The sequence below is a fragment of the Labrus bergylta genome, chromosome 23 (assembly GCF_963930695.1).
Source record: "Labrus bergylta chromosome 23, fLabBer1.1, whole genome shotgun sequence".
Classification (NCBI taxonomy): Eukaryota; Metazoa; Chordata; class Actinopteri; order Labriformes; family Labridae; genus Labrus; species Labrus bergylta.
The window spans coordinates 21,683,833-21,705,853 of NC_089217.1; the positions used below are offsets into that span (position 1 = coordinate 21,683,833).

The window sequence follows — 22,021 nt, forward strand, 5'->3', positions numbered from 1 at the left end:
AGAAAGACTGACATGATCAACTGTTTTTATTTATTGGTTGAACACATATATTTTAAAGAGTTTATCATTACTCAATACTTTGGCCAGATGTGAGTCCACAGGCTTTTTTCAATATTTCATATTACCAAAGATGACTACCAGGAAACCCAGGTATGCAATGTCAAGAGTACACATTGTCATGTGAAAATAGTCTTAGTGGCAGAAAGCATCTGTAAATGCACAAAGAATGGCAAAATGAAACAGATGTAAAAGAAACATAAAACATTTTAACAGAGTCGTTTCAAATATTTCAATCACTGGATCAAAAAAAAAATCCTGGAAGTCTTCCCTTATAGAAATATAAGAAACCTTTTCTTGTGTTTTTCACACGTCTATGAATATGCATCCACTCTGTTGTTTTCTGCAGCAAACAAGCTGAACACGTTTTTTCAGCGCTTGTAGTTTGGTTGGCATTCTGGTAAATCTTTCAAATCCTTCATGAATGCAGCTTTCATTTATTCAAATCCATTTTCCATGAACTGCAAAATGAGAAGGGCACCAGCAAGCAGCAGCCTCAGTGTTTACCAGGAATCCTCAGTTTATTCAAATTTACAGTTAGTTGATAAATCCAGGACACCACTAGGAGACCTCCATCTGTGCTGTGGCTGCTGAACTCAATGCCTGTGATCCTGCGTTTACCACAAGGCGCTCTCGATTGCCGAACACCTCAGCCACTAAAGACAAAAAATTAAAAAACACAGCTTTAATAAATCTAACAACTGAGCTCATAAAAAAGGTCAGGCATGTTTCTTTAAGAATGAAATGTCAAATAATTTAACTTCTAACTTGTTTTTGAGATGTCAGGTGAAGAAGACATCCAGTGAACTATACCTGTTGCAACATCACTTATATCCCAAACCCGCAGGCCGTCCCTCTGTCCCCCAAAGGCGTAGACGAAGGGCTGATCAGGGCAACAAGAAGCACAGAACAGCACGCCCTGTTCACACACAGGAAAGTAACCACTACGTCAAACATTGAATTGTCTAAATTAATTTCATAGGGATTGGTTTTCTGTGGAAGGAGAGGAAAAAATACAAGATCTTCATTTAGTGAATGCCTCACCATTTTCATGTCCCGTGAGTGCACCAGATTGGGTTTGTTGCCCAAAATGTCCCAAATCTTCACATGTTTGTCAGCTGATGCAGTGACCAGACAACCTTTAATCTGGCTGCTGAGGTCCAAACCTGCAGCAACATAAAAGAAGGTATGACACCTCTTCTGCTGTTACTGAAACCTTTAAAACAACTCAAACAATTCAAATTATCAAGCAGACATGGTTTCAGAGACTATTTCTTATGATTGCATTATTTTTCTTTATACAGAATTCTATCCCCTTCATGAGTGCTATCCCTGCTCTTCATGAGCTACAACTACAAAAACGGACAACCACATCTACATTGAAATGAAATGGTCAAAAACGTACAAGTGATGTTAGCCCATGATTGAATCTTTCAGAATTGATTCTCCATCAACAAGCTTCTACAATCTTCTTTTTAAATCTTTGTATGAGGAACTTTTCCTATATTTGAATATATTCATGCAAACATTTCTTCCTACCTGAAACTTCCTCATCATGAGCCCTAAGTGTGAAAACTGGTTTATCGGAGCGTGCATCGAGGCAGTAGACGAATCCATCCTCTGTGCTGGCCTGAAACATGACAAACAAACTCCATTGAAGCGTAGAGTTGGCTAAAGAAGAGTGTGTTGCATGATACCCGTAAAGCACACACACAAGATTCATAGTGATTGACAGGAGGCCTGAGGTGTATTAACTTCTCAATGCCCGCCCCTCTAACCAATGACAAACCAAAAAACTGAATAATAAAGACAAGAGAACCAACAGATAATAAAAGTGTTACACCACTGGTTATAGTATTGTAACTCATTTGCCACCACTGAAACTACTTTGAGGAGAAATTAGAGAAACCATGCTGTGTCTGTTCAAACTTTCACTTAATTTTGTAATTCAAACTTGAAATTGTTCAAGAACAAGTAGAATGTTAATGGCATCTTCTAAAAAAGACATGGCATGCCGGGAAATCAAACTTCTCAAGGCTGAGAGGAAACCCGCTGATCTCACTCACCAGGAAGTTGCACGGGGAAAAGTGGTTCCATACGAGACGCTCCACTTGACCACTAAACCTCCAGGTGCGGTAGCTGTTATCGGGACTTCGACAGTCGTAAAGGACCGTTGTCCTGAATGGAGAAAATGTTAGTCAACGACTCACCAGGACAACAAAACTAAAAAAAAACATGAGTGGATTAAACTGACTTGTCGTATGATCCAGATAAAAGAGTCTGTGCCTCAAATGGGTGGAATGATAACGTCTGAACCTGAAAGACAGATTGTTTGGGCATTCAGAAGCTGAAGTCTGAACATCTGAGTATCAGATTAGATCAGATTATAGATGTAATTTAACAGAGTCTTTGGGTATTCAGAAGCTGAAGTATGTAACACCAAACATAGGCTGTGGATTACATAAAGCATATTTTTCCTCCATGAATACCTTATCAGTTTGTCTGCGCAAAGTCGTGGCCGGCTTGCCTTGAGTAAGATCCCACAAAATAACCGATTCATCTGCTGATCCACTGGCCAACACATTTCTAAATGAGAGGAAAAGAAATACCAAATAATGATAAACACAAACAGTATAGAAACATTATCTGTCACAAAGTGAATTCAAATACTGACTTGACCAGTTTGTTCCAGGATAAATCCAGCACTGCATCAGTATGTCCCTCGACAGGTTCTGCTGCCGCCCCCTGAAATAAACCACAGCAGGTAGCAATAGATAGAAAACAAGACAACACATTAACTACCATCACGGACTGGGTGTACATTGTTTCATTGTCAACAAACTCTTACAAAATTAGTGAAGAATTTATCATCATACTCGTCCTTGCAGGTGCTTTTTTTAGACTGTAAGGGAAACAAGCGTCTACCTTCTTGCTCTTCTTCTTTTTGGAGGCCTTTTTGCTCCCCAAGGAGAAGACGGGCTCTAAGCAGTCCACCACATCCAGGTCCCACACATCTATCTGAGGAGTCATGTTGCCCACAGCCGCATAGTTAGCTGTGGTGAGCACACACAGAGCAGAACAAGGTGAAGTAACAGAGCACACATTAAGTACAATGAGACACTTCTGAGGCTCCGGGTTAAATGTAGCGCCTTTTAATACATCTTTCTCACCATGTCCTTCTCCAGGGTTAGGATCAAAGTTTAACCACTCAACACACAGTGGGTAAGCCGGCAGCAGAATATCATGATGCACATACAGAGAGTCCTCCTCCGAGTTATAAACTGGACAGATAGAGATCAACCATTGAACAGATTTATGAATGATATCATCTCAAAAGTCTGGGATAAATGCTTAGTCAATACATTTAGGTTTAATTATATCATCTCGTTACGCATTGAGATTCTATTAACAGCCATAAAATAGTACTACAAATATTTACTATGGATCTCCAGATTGCAGCAGTCCTTCTCGGCCCTGCCTGTGAGGATGAGATTGTCACTGGGCTTGATTTGAAAGTCTTCTCGCTCATACTGGTCCTAAAGGGCAAAACAAACATAGCTGAGGCATCAGCCTTGGAAAGATGCAATGACTATTCAATTCTTCACAGCAAAGACAACCAGCTAGCCTTTTTGGACTTTACTTAATGCATATTTTTAAATTTCCAAATCCCTCCAATTAGCCTCAAAGTGGTAATCTGAGAATATACATTTTGATTTCAACCATATCCAGAAGATTTTGACATTCATATGTTTGTGGTTGATTCCAGGCTATAGGAGGAACTATGCATAATGTTTAGTCATGTAATCATTTTGGGGCACTCACTGTGTCTTTGATGGTGACGTAAGGATCCTCGTCATTTGAGCTGAACACTGTGAGTCCAGCCAGACTGTCGCCCAGATTAGAGGCCACTTAATTAAACAGAGAGAGAGAGACAGTAGATACTTGGTCACAATTACCACAAATTAGTTTGTGCACACCAAGTATATCCATATCTACACAAACAAACCACACTTTTCTTACCTGTATCCTCTTCATCATATTTATCCAAGCCATACTCTGCCAGCTCATCATCTTCCTCCTGTTCTTCTTTATTCCCATCCATTGGTGCTTCAGCAGCTTCAGTGACATTACTATTAGGATCTGAAGAAATACCTTCATCATCCTCTTCTTCTTCTTCCTCCTCCTCGGCTGCTAGCTCCCTGATTTAGCAGAGCAAGTGAATAAATAACTAAATCTTAATATGTCCTTCATTCAGCTCTCACTGACTGCCAGTGCTCACACTTCTTAAATTCCACTCATGATAAAGTAGAGGCACATACTGCAATGATGGTTTTAATCTTACATACCCCAGCTCCTCTTTAGCTTCAGCGATGATGCGCTGAAGCTCCTCTTGGCTCAACTCAACCTAAAATGGGATTTAAAAAGTGTTGCTGAAGCCTTTCATCTCTTTGTAAAATATGACCAATAATCCTCCAGATTTATGGGTTGTAAAAAAAAATATTTATTTTCCCTGTTCAAAATTCACTTTTGGAATCATTCAACTATGTAAAAAGTTTAGATAATGTTTCTAAAGCTAATATCTTAAAAACGTATGCCATTCAGCTACCGCAGCTTGCTAATTAATCGAAGATTAAGATTTACTTTACTGATCCCGAAAGGGGAAATTTCAGTTTTCACACTCTGTAAGTCATGAACACACATATAGGCTGAAATATACACACAAACAGGATCCTATGGACATAGACCGGGACTTGAACCGGCGACCCTCCGGTTCCTAACCCAAGTCCCTACAGACTGAGCTACTGCCGCCCCCTAAATAATATTATTCAACAAAAACTGTTGTTTATCGTTCAATTTCAAATCAAAGCAAATCATTCTGTGAAATGAAAATGCACTTAATGTGTAAATATACATATAAGCCAGTTAACAATTAACAATGTAACTGCTCTTGACACACTGTAAGTTTTGTTTTGGTCTAAACATGTTACTCGTATTCTGCCTTTCTAACAATAAATGACTATCTACAATATCATAGTTTCTAGGCTTTTGTATTTGTCTTGTTCTTTTGTGTTACCAGTTAAATGCCTAAACCCCTTCAGGAACAGTGGGGGGTCATATTTACAGTCATGGTGGGGTTCCCCAACGAGCTGAAAAGTTGGGACACCCCAGAAACATGTTACACAACCGTGTCTGTGCTGACACGTGTGTTAAACATTACCTAGAAAGCCACCATGAAATGTAAACGACAAAAAAGGCAATTAGTCTTCATCATTTCAGTATTTTCATTAGCTGCCCTGTTGACAAATTAGCCACTGGTCGGCTAACGTTAGCGTTACTAGCCAAAATGAAACTTACTTTGTCCGGGGTTTCCTTGGCAACGCCTCTCCCCACCCATCCGACACAAGTAATCTGAGAACTCATTGTGGAAGAACAGTGTTGCTTATCAAACAAGCTCAAAAAAATCTACAAACGTGTGTTGGTTGTCAAAACTTCTTCGCTTAGGGAACGCACAGCGTGCATGTGAGCGAAAACAGACCCCGTGTCGCATCTAGATGACGTCAGAAGAGCACTGGAAATAACTGCCTGATCATAAATAAAACATCCATGTATGTTAAACTCTCAAAACATTACATTTTAATATTTTATTTTATTGAACTATTTTTTATTTGACATTTCATATAGAAGTACCTAAGACTTTATTTGATTTGAAAACAGCGGTTATCAAGCCACTGTTAAAAGAGAACAATCTACAAGTCAATACTGAACAATTACAGGCCTATAGAAAACCTAAGTAAAATAATCGAAAAAGACGTTTTTCAACAGTTAAATAACTTCTTGACATTTGGCAACTGCTTTGATGTCTTCCAGTTTATGACCCCATCACAGCACTGAGACAGCTCTGGTTAAGATATTTAATGACATTGTTCAAACACACAGTGGCATAACCTTAGCCTTAGTTCCACTCCATTTCAGTGCTGCATTCGAGGTGACCACAATATATTACTCAACCGATTGTAGAACAAGCCATGAGTTCCTGGCATTGTAATAAACTGGTTTGAGTCTTACTTAAAGAACAGAGACTTCTTTGTGTCTATAACTTCAAGCTAATACTGATGGCCACTTCAGATAGCAGCCTCTGTGGTGTGAATGGGTAGGTGTGTAAAAGTACTTTTAGTAGTCAGACGACTAAGCACTATACAAATTTACCAGTCCATCTTCTCTTGACCTGAAAGGCTGATGACATTCCGGCTTTTCTTCCCTCAGCTGTGATGTTTAGCTGGTCTTAAGTTGAGAGATCTGAAGGACAGACTTGATGAATGAACCTGAGACAAGAGTCACAATGAAAAATATATCCTCTTGTTAAATATGTGAAACCAGTTCAGCTGGTTCTTCATGTTCCCTCGAATCACCTTCTTAGTGTTCTTGTTAAATTTAAAGACTGTGATTGTTTTCATAACAAGATTTCAGGCTGGAAGGTGAAGAGCATTTCTCATGTTGAATGTCCTCACACTCCAAAACAACGCCAGGCCCTTCAGCCAATCAATGCTACCCGTGTGTACATTGTACATGGACAAGGCTAGTTTATTTATATCAGTATTTGAGCTCAGTAATTCCCTTTTGACTGTAAATATTGTTATATAGATGAAGGGGTGAACTCTCCTGCATCATATAGAGTCTGTCTTATATATCATAGGGTTGTTACGATGCCAGGATTTTAGGATTATATTGAATACAAATCAAACGATACTGTTAATTAGTGCCTGTGAGATAGTGTTATCACTCATAATCAAGGTGAACCGACCTCTGAATTTTAAGAAGACCACTGCTGCTTTCCCCTTCTCTCATGGCAAAATAATGGAAAATGGAACATCTTTGGTTTCCAGAAGAGTTGAAAAAATAGCTAAACGGAAAAATTTGAGAAGTTAAGTCTAGAAAAGGTCCATTAAACATACATTCTTAGCTAATAGAGAGTTGATTGTCCTGATAACAAACAAAGTTCCTATTGTGGAAAGGCAGTCTAAACTGAAGGTCTGAGGCTCTCCGATGGAGTATAAAAATCCTTCATTTAACAGGGATGTGGCGTCAGGACATCATATCAGGACAGTCGACTCTTTGTAAGCTTTTTGACTTCTGTCCTGTTTATGAAGAGCACCTGACCTCAGTGCAACACTCACTTATACCTTTTTTCTTTCATATATTCTTGTTTACATTATTTCATATAGTTATTAATTTTATACATGGTATAATCTTTTAATGGACTGTGATGAGTCGCACAGTTGGTACAGCTTACAGTGGAGCTGTATAAACTTTTGCATGTTTTTGTGGTTCCCCAGTAATTTTAATCTTTATCTTCCTGCAATGATCTATGAGAAAACTAACATCTGGTAACATCAGAGGTGAAAAGTAGAGAAGAAAAAGAAAAGATAGACAAAGTGAATAAGGCATAGGTAGTTTTTTTTCTATACAAAAGACTTTAAAGAATGGAATGGAAGTAGTTTTTTATAAAAAAAAAATACATTGAATTCCATATATTGAAAGACAAATCAGAAATAGATTTAGATATTGCTGGTATAGGATAATGTTTACATACACGTGGTTACAGAACCATTGTTAGGCCAGAATACAGCAGCGGTATGAATTTCAGCACAGACACAGGAGAAGACTCTATCACAGGAAGTTACATGCAGTCTCATGTTGTGGTCAATGCACAGACAGTTCATCATCAACAGAACCACTTCACAGGGATACATTACATATATTTCATAAAAAATCAAAGCTAAACCAAACTTTTTATAAAACATCAATGTCTTTTCAGACTTCTGACTTGTTTATTTACAGATCAATACAACTCTTTGGTAACAGACATCGAAGAGTTCCATTGCATGAAAAAGTGCTGCCACTTTATATTTGATAATACTGATTCATCGGGACAGCTTTCATTTGAGCCTCACTGGCACTTGTTGACAACTCAGGTAGCTCAACGAGAAAGCTGAGGAGAGTGCAGTGGTGATACAACGGAGCTAAGAGGTTACCTAAGGACATCTCAAAACAGGAAGACTGTTTGGAAAAAAAATACCCATTAAATGCTTTAACAGAAATATACCAACTAAACTTGTGGAGCTGCAGGTCATCACTGCTGAGAGGTCCTTCAAGGGACAAAAGAAGTATGCGGAGCCTGGATTTGGAATGTTTTGTTTGTTGTTTTTCATGCACTCTCTACAAATAGTAGTGTCCTCATGTCTGAGGCACTGATTTTACATCCCTGCTTCTGTTTTTTTCTAATATTGAAACCAGGCTGCAGACAGAAGGATGTTTCACCAGCAGTGGTTCCTCCTTTCTTTTTCTACGTAATACAATTTGGACATCTTTTTTCTTGCATTATGTCACAAGGTTCTCCATAACAGAAGTCAAGACACTCAGTCACTGGTTCCCAACATGTTGGTCAGTTCTTAAAGACACGAAGGTCTGTTGTGCAAAACACTGGGTCGTCAAGTTTTTACAGTGTTACAGTTGACTATCCTGAATAGTTCCTTATGTTTCCGTCTATGATTAGAAATCCAAAGAAAGTTCCAAATCATCCTTTAGCTCCATAACTGTGTCCTTCTCTCCACTCTCGTCTATGGCTGGTTTCAAGCGCTTGGTTACCAGCTTCAGGTTGGTCTCGTGGAGGATCACCTGGGTCAAGTATTTTTCTCGTTTGATCTGCTCTTTAACAGCGTATGGGACGTCCGGGATCACATAGGATAGGATGAATTTTGTAAGGTAGACAATGTGCTGCGGGGAGAAGAAGATACCTCTATTAATGTTTGAATAATTCATGTTTTAACAATCACTTTCTGGCTTAAGGCAGGTTTGTTATGTATATTGTATAAAAAGATGGATGACATGACAGATGTCCAAAGATGAAGCCAAAACCTTTGATGCTCCCCCTACTGACTGTTTAGGTCATTAAGCCCACATCCTGCTGAGTTCAACTATAAAATATAAATACACTTTAAATCAATATTTATCAAACATGCTTTCTGTTATTTCAGTTAGTTCTTATCATGCTGATTTGTGCCCAAATGTTAATTTTTCAAAGAGGAGCACCGGGGTAATGTCTGCTTCAGACTGAAGACAGAATCTGTTCTGCTGTAGAGTGTGCCAACATGATGGTCTCTGCTGTTTTATTGGTACATTTAGAGGAGAAGGAAGTCAACACCACGGCTCCTTCAGCTGATTCCTAATGGCAGAACTCAGGCTCCAGATGTGCATAAAAGTCAGTTCCCATCACAGGGCTATTCTGGCTTCATGTTTGTACAACTGGAAGAGGTGGAGACACAACATCCATTTTTATTTACAGTTAATGCATCATACCCACCTCCACAACAATTATAAAAGCCATTTTGGCAGCGATCACATGCCAGTAGTAGACTGTGAACTGATACTCTCTGGGATTCCCTGGTGGGTACCGGAAATCTCTATAACTAAAAGAGAAATATGTTTTTTAATTGTTTCATTACAATAAAACATCTGACACATATTTGACTTGTCTTTATTAAGGATTACATCATATACTATTTACTTCAGCGAGAATTAAGTCTAAGAATACTTTTAAAACCTAAATGAAAAGTTTGCTCTCTTTACAATCAGACAATGGAAAACAGAAGCAGACACAGGGCTTGTACCTGCATGTTGTGATGTTGTAACGTGTGTTCAAGGGCCTGCTGTCGTTGGAGAAATCTTTGATGTTGAATGTAGACAGCGATGTGCTGATGTAGCCCTCCATGGTGTAATTTCCGTAATCTCCGTATGGATACACAGAGAAAGACCAGTAGTAGACTAAACGAGGAATCATGTCTGATGTAAAAGCAATGATCATGGCCTGTCGAGTAACCAGGACAGCAAGTTAATACAAGAGATCATTGTTTTTGTCAACATTGTGGTAAATGGTATTTCTAGCAGACCAACAGTGTAAACTTTGACTTACATTTGTTGCAACAGCAAGTACAGCAACACCTTGAAGAATGGGTTGCCATGCCCCGATGTCCTGGGCTTTCTCGGGCATAATGCGACGAAACTGAGTGGTGATCTTCCAAGCATCAACCCGAATCTCAAACAAGTTGTTGACCAGAGCGAGGATTGGAGCGAGAGGGAAGGAGGCCACGAACAAGGTCACAAAGCCAAACTGGATCACTGTGAGAAACAGATAAGGTGCAGAGATATTCACTACACCTGGTACTTTGTGTTTGTAAAGCCTATAGCGAGTATGAAAACAGCATCAGATCATGGTACTCGTGCATCTACTCTACTCTATTGAAACTATTCAAAGAATGTTTATACTACATGTCACATTCATCCATTCATACCACGTTCCTACACTGATGTCAGAGGAAAACTACATAAATAGTCCAATCAGCCCATCAGAAATAATCCATTCACACAGTCACAGTAGTGAAATATGGGGTTCAGTGTCCTGCCCCACCAGGTCAGAGATGACCGTCTCTACCACTGAGCCACAGCCAGCAGCAGTTGTATCTTAGCAAGCTAGCTCGCTAGTTCAGTTAGCTACCCACAAGTTAACCCTTCCAGTTAGTTATAAACATTTGGTAGCGACTAACCATTGTTGAATGGAGGAACATGAGTGTGTGGTGCAACCTGTCTTGAGTCTACCATCACTAAACCCTCCATGTATAATTACACTTTGTTTGAACGTAAGAGCAGCTTGTGCAACCAGTTCCAGGTGTGCAGAGATAAAGTGTGGCTGACTGAGTGACTGAAGATGATTTTGTTCCCCCCTTACCCATCTCCAGATATTCATAGAAGAGTCCCAGTTTTGAAAAGGGCTGGAGCCGGTAGTCTTGCTCCCAGCGAGGAATCACCTTCTCCGGGTCAACACGGGTGCAGTATCGGGAAATCAAATTCTTCAACCACCTGTGGAGGGAGTGGAAGAGATGATGCACCACACTGTAACAGTGACTCAGTATCTGGAGACATGCTGCATCCTTCAGCTTTTACTGTGATGCTTCATTGCACAACTTGGTTCTTATATTTGACCAAACAGATTCTGACTTCTTACGGTAGCAAGACCTCTTGGATGTTGTTCCAGATGGCTTTCCCTCCCATGATGATGGAGAGCTGTGTTGTCAACTCAATCAGGCAACCACCAGGATCACACTACAGAAAAAAACAAAAAAACAAGAGTCAAGAAAAAGTAGATAAAGAATTAGACGCACGGTAAGATGGACTTATAGTACCTCCTCGCTCCGGTATTTTCCCAGGAGATAAACAGGCGCTCCAGGATAGCCGACCGCTTTCCCTTTGGCAAAGGCGATGTAGAAACAGGAGGAGTAATAGTTGACGAACTGAAAGAGGAACATCTTCAGAGTCAAGCTGTTTTCGTAGTCTGTCTTGGTGCGGGGCAGCTCTGTTACCAAGCAACACATGAGAAGGGTTACTCAATGTTGATTTACTGTAAGTGTGCTAAAAAGTGGAAGTAACATTCAGACTCACCAAAGTCTGTGATCCAGATGGCTACCCGCTCATAGAGAATATTGAGAATTATAATAACGACAAAGCTGATGAGGGAGGCTGTAATGGCAGTGGCCATCTGAGGCGTCACATACTCCTTCAGGGGCTCCAGCTCCTTCAGGTCCTGAACTCGGGCTTCGGAGGAGAAGGCAAAAAAAGCCAGGCGGTAGACAATGATGGCCACTATGGACGCCAGGATCAACAGAATCTGAAGGACGAAATTACATTAAAGAAAATGAATAAACATTCAGCTCTGACAATGAAACACTTAGGTAGTGCTTTGTTGTTTTAATTCATTCAGACAATCTTTTCCTTTCCCTGATGCATCTTTAACTCTACTTGAATTCCTCATAAATAATCCTTCATCGTTAATGTTTGCTTTCTTTCTTTGACTGTTGTAAAGTTGTTTTGTGGAAAGCATTTCATGAACTTTATATCAATAAAGTTGTTTTAATGATAATTCTCAAGGAATTGTTATTGGAGATATCATGGGGGTAAAAATGTATGCAAGACAATTTGAATTGAAACAAAGGTCTTATGTAATAACATTACCCAGAATAAGACGGTCCCGATTCCTAGTGACAACCGAAAGCATCGTCCACAGGCTGTGTAAGGCACTTTTTCTTTGACCTAAATCAAAAAAACAAACACTTTGAAATACTTGACAACATGAAGAAAGATGTAAAAGCGTCATTCAGCAGCATTTTTTTTAAAACAAAGATGTGAAAATCTTTGAATAATTCATAATTAAAAACACATTTAAACATAGGAAACATATATTGTCATAATAATAATGACAATAATAATAAAGGCAACATTATACAATAAAAGTAAGAAATGATAGGCAGTAAAAAAGCAGAAAAGAGCATGGATAGAATCAATAAGTGATTCTTGAGATTTAGTGTTACAGGTGACTTGTGGGAGAAAGTTCCTGAGACGAGGGGGCAGCTCGGCTGAAAGCTCTAGAAGCCATTGACTTTGAGAAAACTGGTAAAATAAATGTCTGTGTAGATGATTTACCCCTGTGACAGGATTGTTCCTCTCATAGATACACTTGGCTTCATACTCCGGTCGAGATGGCTCCTCCTGCTCCAGGAACTCCACAGTGTCCCACTCGTACTCCAGCTCGGCCTGGTAGCGCTTCCAAAACTCCAGGAACAAAGTTACTGCAGCCAGGACAGAAACGAGAGCAGGACATAAAAGATCAAAACTTCATCCACTGTACATGCTGGTATATACTGTAATCTGATAGGTAGAAGAGATTCTAAAAAGCTCACCCCAGATTGACATGAAAACTGCAAATACCAGCGTTCCAAAGTTATCAAATATACAAAGTTTCTAAGAGATGGAGGAGAAAAAAAGAGAAACACAGAGGTTAAAATAGTCACAGTTGGATCCTGCTTTTGTGTGAGTCAGTTCAAAACAACTGTTACTGTGCCTCAGGGAATAATAATAACTGCAAACATTTTAATGTGAGTCTGGTAACTGTGCTCTCAGAACTATTCTTAACACTTCAGCTCTTTATGGAGTTATACTGTAACAGTAACACCAGCAGATACAAACACTAAAGTCGGTGAACCGAAGTGTTTTTTTCTTCTTTACATTTATGTGCTAACATTAGCTAGCATTAGCCACTGTATGCCTCTGCTTGTACCAGACCAGATCTCGTTGCAGCAGATTTTCTTGAAGACGGCTGAGAGGATTGTCGGCTCCCCTCTCCCAAACCTGAACCACATCTACTCGAGCCATAAACATCCTGCAGGACCCCTCACAGCGTGCTAACCCCCTCTACACCACCCCCCCTCAGGTAGACTGAGAACCCCCAACACACACACACACACACACACACACACAAGCTGCGGAACAGCACACACACACCCACACACACACACCCCCACACACACACACACACACACACACACACACACACACACACACACACACACACACACACACACACACACACACACACACACACACACACACACACACACACACACACACACACACACACACACTGACTCAGTGCAATAACGTTGTGTTTTATCCTCATCGCTCCTTATGTTTGTATTTATAGAGTATTTATTACATCTCTTTTATGAATGTGTGTGTGGATTTGGGTGACATGTGCTTGGATTGTGTTTGAGTGTGTGTGCTGGTGTATGTGTACAGATTTGATATTTGATATGCTGCAGCTGGATTGCTCCTACAGAGTTTCGTTGCATATATTGCAATGACAATAAAAATTATAATATAAAAATCTATCTATTGTAAATTGAGTGCCATCAGAAGGAGTATGTCGTCACAAACATCAAAGAAACACATTCAAAATCAATACATACGAGATTTAAAACGTACTTTGGAAGCTTCACATGTGCTGTTCAAGCTCCAGTATTTGCATACTCTGTCACACTGCGGACACATCACAATTTTTCCTCCAATTTCAGGGTCGCACACCTCTTTGCTGCAGGATTGAAAACAAGGAACCTTCTGGATTATCTTCAAAATATCCCTTTACAATGACATTATTCAAAGTTCATTTCAAACGTCTAATGTCAGTGAGTGTACCTCCATGTGTTGGTTTCTTGAGTCTTGTATCCATAGATAAAACAACCCAGACCCACCACAGCCGCTAGAGCCAGCATGAATGTGTAGAAACCCAACCAGGCAAAGTAAATCCCAATCTTCTCCCCATAATACTTCCTGTGGAAAGAAACAATACCTACTGTTCACACAAAGAATTGTTTTTGCATATTTGGACACATAGACATTCCAACTTTACAAGTCAAAGACTTTGTTTTGATCTGAGTCAAAAAAAAAAAAGCTACCATGGGAAAGTGGTTCTTCATTTGTGTGAAAGGATGTAAAGCATGTTGTTCACCTGATGAGGTCCAATGGTTGCATCTTGTAAAAGCTTTTGGGATGGGCCCATTCTTCATAGAGCAGATATCTCTCGTTGGGGCAGCCCTCCTCTTTTGATTGGACGTTGAACCTGCACTGGAATGGCAAATAGATAATGAAAAAATACAAACACAGGCACATTGGCTTTTAGAAACTAAAACAACATACATCATGGAGAGGATAGGCAGCTTTGTAAATTCCACCGTCCAGCAACTTGGTGATGCCAAACTTCTTTATGCTGCCTCGTATTTCGTAAGGTGCTCGACTCAGAATGTAATACGCCTGAAATAAGAAGAGTTTTTACATCACAATATATTTAAAGGTCATGGGAGGCGTTTTTTAGGTGGTTGTGAAACAGACTGAATTGAATACTGAAGCCTTTATGAACTAAACAAAAAAAAGAAAACAAGGGCATTTGGATAAATATTTGTTATTTCTATTTCTGTGTAGGAGTCAGACAAAGTGATTAACAACAGACTTTTTTCTCTTTTTTTTGACAGGAGCTTACTTTTTTCGATTCATCTGTTCAACAGGATTTTTAGAATAAAGACAGAATTCCTGAAATAAACATGATCCTGGATAATATAATTTGATATAGATTTAGAAATACTTAAAAAAAAAACTTGCCATCCTGCTCCTCATGGACGGAGTGAAGAACAAGTCTTTGTCCCTCACATGGAAATACTCCATGCGGTCTTTCTCGAAGGGGGCCGTGAAGAACTCGGTCTCCTTGCTGATCAGGTTCTCATTGGGGTAGAAGTGTTTGAGGATGAAGGAGAAGTAGCGCCACGGGGAGGGCCGGGAGGAGAGGTCGTTGGGCTGGATGGGGAGCTTGATGTGCAGGACCTCGGCGTAGGTGCATAGCATGTCCCACGGCATGTGGACTTTTAAGAACATCAGTTTTTGGTCTATGACCTGCAGAGCACAAAGGGGATTCTGTCAAATAAGGGATTCAATGGTAAATGGACTTGAGCTTATATAGCGCTTTTCTAGTCTTCGGACTACTCAAAGTGCTTTTACACCACATGTCACCACCCAGCCATACACTGATGGTAGTGATTGCTATGTAGTATCATCCATCAGAAGTAACTAATCCCATTCATACACCACCACTGAAGCAGCGGGAGCAATTCAGGGGTTAAGCTGGGGATTGAACCCTCGACCTTCCGGTTGAGAGATGACGACTCTACCAACTGAGCCACAGCCGCCCCTTACTGCACAAAGAGTTATTAAGAAAAGGTATTGTGTGAAATATACGTACTGATTGTGTTGCCTCCAGTTCCATTCCCATCTTCATCAGGCTGGCTTCAAAGTACTCTCGTCGTCGCTACAGAGAAGAATATCCAGGATTAAAGACCAAAGACATGACATGTAGACCTCTACATGATCACCGTATCAAGCTTGATTTGAACTAACTGTGTCAATGTTGTTGCTTGAATGTGACTGGTAACGTTTTGTTTTGGCACAGAGTTGACAGCCTTTTTGTTTGGAAACGTTCCATTTCCATAGAATAGTCATTATTTACACTCCACATAGTGGCAAGGAATGACGACACTGCATGCAAGCTTTTGTTGGTTGCATACCATCAAATATGGTGACACAAGTAACAGTTAGACTCCAAGGTTTGCAATCCTCTGAATGTACAACAACACCTGTTAACATTTTCACTTTACTGTCGTGTGTTAGCCTCATTGTTAGGAATTGCTGACATCTGTTCTGTTTTTCTCTATACGTGCCTCATAATGAAGGCTAGCATAATAACATATTTTAAAGCTTGTTTAGCATCAATTTAAGCTAACAATGTAGCTGAGTCTGTTGCAGCAGTCAGAGTAGAAAAAGAGTTGTGTAACTAAAGGGAGTGACTGGCAGAGAGACCATTTGACCACAAATCCCACTCACATGGATCTGTGATGATAAAGCTCATCAGCCCTGACTCGCAAAAGCTCCACTCTGCCAGCTGCTTTTTTTTTTAGGGAACTGGCTTAAACTGGCAGATCAGCTTCGACACATGTTCCTCTCTGTCTTCTGCATACAAACATTATATTTAATCACTTCTGCAAAAAAACAACAGGTTAGAATTTCAGATTTCACAACATTTGGGGTTTGATTGCAACACTGTGATCTCTAATCTCTGCGGGTGCACGGTAGTCCTAAACTTCATATAGCACAACTACTGGAACAGCAGCAATCCACTCAGGATATGTGGGATCATGTATCTGTAATCTGAGGTTCTGCCCCCATCTCACATTTTGATTTGTGATGGGCCAAACACATGTGGGATCTCAGACATCAGGCTGAATGTTATATATCCAGCTGTTAAGATCAACCCGGAACACAGCTGTTTGCTTTTAGATCTCCTCTTTTCAATCACACCTGTACTCAGTGTACAGTGGGAAGATTTCTGCACCCTGATAACCACATCAGAAGTTCACAACCTCCATATAGAGACAGAATATCAGACCCATCAGATTTGAATTTCTGTGGTAGAAATGACAAGGGGGATGCTCTTTAACTTTATAAATACATTTATTATTATCATTCTTCTTATTATTATTATTAGCTGTATGACTTCCCCCCTTTAGGTAAAAGCTGAATTGAACAATTCATCATTCACAACCATGACGAACAAACATGAAGTACAAAAGAACAAAAAAAAAAACACAATGTGCGCTCAGCTGGATAATTAAAGAAGTCTTTTAACAGACACATAATGCAGTGACTCTGTAAATGACAACTCCCTGAACAAACAGGACAGAGTCAATAGACTTGGTGTTTGTAATAAAACATAGAAGACATATCCTATGTGACTTTCATTTTACTAAGAAGTACTCATTTGATACCTGATTGACTCTTTATCACGTCTTATTCAGCGCTTTACTGCACTATCATCCATTTGTTATGCATCTCTATTCTAAGTGTATATCATTTTGGATTGATTTGAAACACTCAGTAAGACAAAGCCACTCAAAGAGATTTTTAAAAAAAAAAGACAAACTGACCTTGTGCCTCTGGAACACATGCCTCTTCTCAAAATCCTTCTTATCCTCGTCTTCATAGACCAGGATGAAGTCAATCCTCCTGACGCCATCGTTGAAGAATAAGGAGTCGGGTTTGTTGTTAAACTCTGCCTGGGTGCGAAAGCAAGGCACATCAGGTAACTCTACAGCCTGAAACTCGTACTCCTCTTCCTTCATGATGTCGTACATGATGCACAGAGAAGTCCTCTGTGTGTGTGTGTGCACAGGTACTTCTAAATAACAGCAACCTTGACCAGCCTACAGTCTATTTAACATGTTATGTGGTCGATGCAGGAGAAGTGGGAAGAGTCAACAAGTATTACGACACCCGCCCTTCTCTCTCTATTTTTCTATCCACACAATCAGACTTGTGAAACTGCTGGGATAAAGCTCTTGCAGCCATATGTAAGTACTCATATTATTCTGCTTATTATATTCACACCAACATGCTTGTTTTGAACTCACCAGTTGTGCTTTGGCGACTACTGTTCCTTCTGAAATAATGTGATATGTTGGTAGAAACTCCTCAGGATAAACTGTTGAACAGACAAAAATCACATTCAAAGAAATACAGGCATGAAAAGTCAGACAAAATACTCAAACTAAACCAATGCTTTTGACTTATCATCTATGTTTCTGGAATACAAAAAGGAAGTTTAAAATGTATTCCTATCTTTTGTGTTAATATCATGTCTCAATGTATTCAATCACTGCTCTCGTGTCCAACATGAGTTTGGCTGCAGATTCATGAAGTTCTAATCATGAAGAAAAATTAATAAAAGGTACCATGTGTGATCTTAAGAATTAAACTTCCACAAGTATCAAATCATTGTTTTGTTGTGTAACAACGTACCAACACGTTTTTTTTTCAGTTTGTTGCAAAAAAAAAAACAGAATAAAAAACAAACTGAGTTCAGAGGAGGTTTGTTTGTTGTCAGTGTGAGCCACCTGTAAACAGTTTAACCACCTGAGGGGATGAATCAGAAAAAAAGCTTTTGTGTTTTGTAAGATTTGTTTATTTGTTTTTTTTTTGTTTATTTGTTGTTGTTTTGTTTATTTGTTAGGACCCCCCATTAGCTGTTCCTGAGAGCTCAGCTAGCCTTCCTGGGATCCACATTAAAAAAACATTAACAGGAATATCAAATATATTGAAAACAGACTTAAGCACTTTAGAGGGAGAGAGAAAAATATTTTACACAAATCATTACACGAATCGAATTTAGTTGGATAAAGCTACAGTTTGCAAACTGAAAGCTGCTAAAACAATCACATTTATTTTCCCCGACCGTTCTGTTCAGTACGTTCAGTACACAAATCACTCACTGACTGTCTGACTGAGAGGAAGAGAGAGACTTGGAGGCGGAGCTGTCGTTCAGTTCGTTCACTGAACGACAGCTCCGCTCCTCCTCTCAGTTCGTTCAGTGATTCACGTCGGAGCTCTCGTTCAGTGAACTGTTCAGTCTCGTTCAGTCGGAGCTGTTCGTTCAGTGAACGTGAACGAGCGAGACTGCGAGTCACCACGCACGCACGCACGCGCACACACACACACACACACACACTGTCCTGACTGAAACACGATCGTTAGTAGATGTTAAAACAGTCAGCTGAGTGAAATTAAGTTGGATATAAAAGCCGTTTGTAAACTGACAGCAGATATAAAAAGCACATACATTTTCGCGACACCTAAATGTTAAATAATATATTTTCTACTTCCTCAATTTTGGAGACATGAAAAGGGAGAAGTAGGGGCGGGCTTTAGCGACACAGAGCTCCCGACCGACTCCGTCCTGTTGGTTCAGTCAGTATGTATCACTGACATGAAAGGAGAGGGAGGGCGGGCTTTGAGCGACTCTTACGGTCTAGACTTCAGAGAGAGACGGGAGAGAGGAGAGCGCAAATGAAGTTGAGAAATGAACGACTCTTTTAAGTAAGTGATTCAGTTCAGTTCGTTCACCCAGATGATTCGTTCGTTTTGAACGAATCGTTCATGACCGACACATCACTAACCAGGATGGTGTGCCACTAGCCTAGCAGTTAGTGGACGCGCCCCATGTGTCCTAGAGAGCGGGTGGCACGGCTTCAAATACAACCTGTGGCTCTTTTGTGGTGCTTAAAATAAAGGCATAAAAAAGCCCTAAAAATAAATCTAAAAAAAAAACTGACCGGGATAACAATGATGCTGTGCTACAAACAGCACTTTACCCTACCGTTACATGTTTGTCTTACCAAACCCTGTTCTGCTTGTGTTTCCCCATCTGCAGGGATTCACTCCACTGTCAGTGGAAAGCCTCTTTCCATATAAAGATCCAAGACAAAACTAACAGAAGACAGATGTTGTTTTCCAAACACTGCCCTTAGTAACATGCTGGGAAACTTCCCTGTGGAATCACTCTTTAAATACTCCAATAATGATTCTATGGCAGACCCAGCAGGCCTTAAAGTCTACACTTTAAGAAAGGCTGTTAAGACGTGCCGTTATACTAATAACAAATGAGCCGCTAATCCTTAATGACTGTTCCTTGAGGCTATTCTTTTCTTGATACAGACTTATGAGCAATTTGTTGCATCTGAACAGACACGCTTTTAGATATCTTCTCTCGCTTCTTATAACTGGAGTACAAAAAAAGGTGACAGTCATACCCAGATTTTCATTTTATCACCATTTCACAACTTTGGTCTGCAAAAAAAACTGCAATGTTCACATGAGCTACTCATTAAACCCAACAGAAACAACAAATACAAATCCTCTTTAGAGTGAGTCATTATGTGATTCTTTAGAAAAGCATGTTGAGTCTATGCCCACAAGCTGTCTGCAATGAAAATCTACATTCTTACCACAACACACCCACCCAACTTCCTCTCTAGAGATCACTCTCCATAACAACACAAGTAGAAATAAAAGCAGAGCAGACCAGCAGAAGAAAGCATTATTCTTTTAATGGAAACAGCTGTGACAAACAGGACTTATTTTTCTTGTTAAATGCAGAATGCATTGCACCCTTTTGTAGTTGATCTAATCTCACAATGCTACTCCCATGTGGCATCAGTCAAAAAAATTGACTTCCTGTATCAGAACAGTGTGCGAGCTGCACTCTATTAAACTGAAATAAAGAAATGATCGTCTGAGTCAATCTGTGTTTATCAAACATTATTTCTGCTTCAAGTGAAGATGAATCATTTATTACAATAAAAACAGGTTCCATTTAATAGAGTGCACTTGAGCATGCCTTGTTGTGATATAGTGTGAAAAGTATTGGTCGTTTTAATAGAGATAGGAGGAGCTGTGATTAAATCATACACTTATAATTGACCAGACAATAACTCATGGTGGACAAGACCATAAATACAAGTATGTGAGTTAATATCTGTAAAAACACATCAACATAATGTACTGTGGCTATTTTTTACTGTACTCTAAAGTTAACTAGTGGTTTCAGTTTGAAGCTTCAGGAATGTGAAAAATGCAAAACAACAATAATAAAGAGTGTGGAAAGATGAGATCAGTTCAAGTCTCTATTGTTGAAGCCTGTATAGGAGCCACACCAGACACCTAAGAGATTTAGCTTCAACGTAAAGTTACCAAACACCTGTGATTTTATATTTATACTGGTGTGTGCTTGATCCCTCTTGAATAAGTGTGTGCCACACCCCCAGTGGAGTTCAGTTTTTCTGCTCCACATGCCCCCATGTGCATGATCTGAATGTCAAAGCCATTTTTTTTTACTTTGGTCTGTATTAGTTTTAACACTTTAAAGTCTGCAGCACAAATCATGTTTCATGACGTCAGAAATGTTTGAGCTAAGTAAACTCATTTTGATGTCATCAATAAGACACCAGAAGAATCAGACCATGTTATTAAAGTCAGTTAGAGAAAATATACTCAAGTTAGGTGCATGTACCTCAAAATTGCACTCAATGAACTTGATTGTGGAAAACATATTTAAAACTACTTTAACATCGATGTCAAAGGATAAATAAAGAAGTGCATCTGTGAAAGTATCACTGTTAAAAATCTGTGAAGGGTAACATGTGTTGCAGCTTAATTTTTCAACAGATGACTTGACCCCTTTATTTAAAGTCTCAAGTTTACGGTTGGTTTTCCGAAATAGTAATAATGAAGTCCAGACAGTGTCAATGAGGCCACACATTAAGCTACACAAGATACACAAGATAACAATACAGGCAGATCTCTTACCTACTTCCTCCTCTATCATGCCCAATTCAATTTCACCCTCCATCTCTTCTGTCTCCGTCATGGAGTCCATCTCATAGATGTCGTTTGCGCTCATCGTGGGTTCAAGTCACATCAATGAAAGAAGAAAAGGTTATGATATCCTGAAACACTGCTATGTGTTACAGTATCTGTAATACACATCTTCCACGCATTCTCTCTGAATTTCTCAATGTTGAAGTCGCATGAAGTTTTGTTCAAGTTGAGACTTGAGAGAAATCAAAAGGGTGGGGTCGAAGGAGGAGGAGGAGGGGGCGGCTGTAGATGTTGTGACACATCAAGTAACGCCCACTTTTCATTCTCA

At 39.7% G+C, this 22,021-nt stretch overlaps 2 protein-coding genes across 2 annotated transcripts; both read right to left on the reverse strand.

The window, feature by feature from the left end:
* Positions 1–8: 8 nt before the first annotated feature.
* Positions 9–5,608, reverse strand: pwp1 (PWP1 homolog, endonuclein). Its single transcript, XM_020638738.3, has 15 exons — positions 5,413–5,608; positions 4,404–4,462; positions 4,078–4,256; positions 3,880–3,965; positions 3,497–3,593; positions 3,228–3,338; positions 2,983–3,110; positions 2,732–2,802; positions 2,547–2,643; positions 2,312–2,373; positions 2,124–2,235; positions 1,597–1,687; positions 1,102–1,223; positions 871–976; positions 9–713 (listed from the first exon to the last, which is right to left on the reverse strand). The coding sequence occupies exons 1-15, from the start codon at positions 5,476–5,478 to the stop codon at positions 619–621; spliced, it is 1,482 nt and encodes a 493-aa protein (XP_020494394.2). The 5' UTR covers positions 5,479–5,608; the 3' UTR covers positions 9–618.
* Positions 5,609–7,539: 1,931 nt separating this feature from the next.
* ano6 (anoctamin 6) lies at positions 7,540–21,955 on the reverse strand. The gene is made up of 20 exons (XM_020638754.3): positions 21,682–21,955; positions 17,952–18,022; positions 17,469–17,597; positions 15,731–15,796; positions 15,097–15,384; positions 14,638–14,751; positions 14,450–14,565; positions 14,137–14,271; positions 13,927–14,032; positions 12,846–12,906; positions 12,589–12,734; positions 12,121–12,198; positions 11,551–11,776; positions 11,295–11,464; positions 11,117–11,214; positions 10,841–10,971; positions 10,028–10,233; positions 9,726–9,922; positions 9,419–9,524; positions 7,540–8,832 (listed from the first exon to the last, which is right to left on the reverse strand). Exons 1-20 carry the CDS (start codon positions 21,773–21,775, stop codon positions 8,608–8,610), a joined length of 2,763 nt encoding a protein of 920 aa, XP_020494410.2. The 5' UTR covers positions 21,776–21,955; the 3' UTR covers positions 7,540–8,607.
* Between the last annotated feature and the right edge of the window lie 66 nt (positions 21,956–22,021).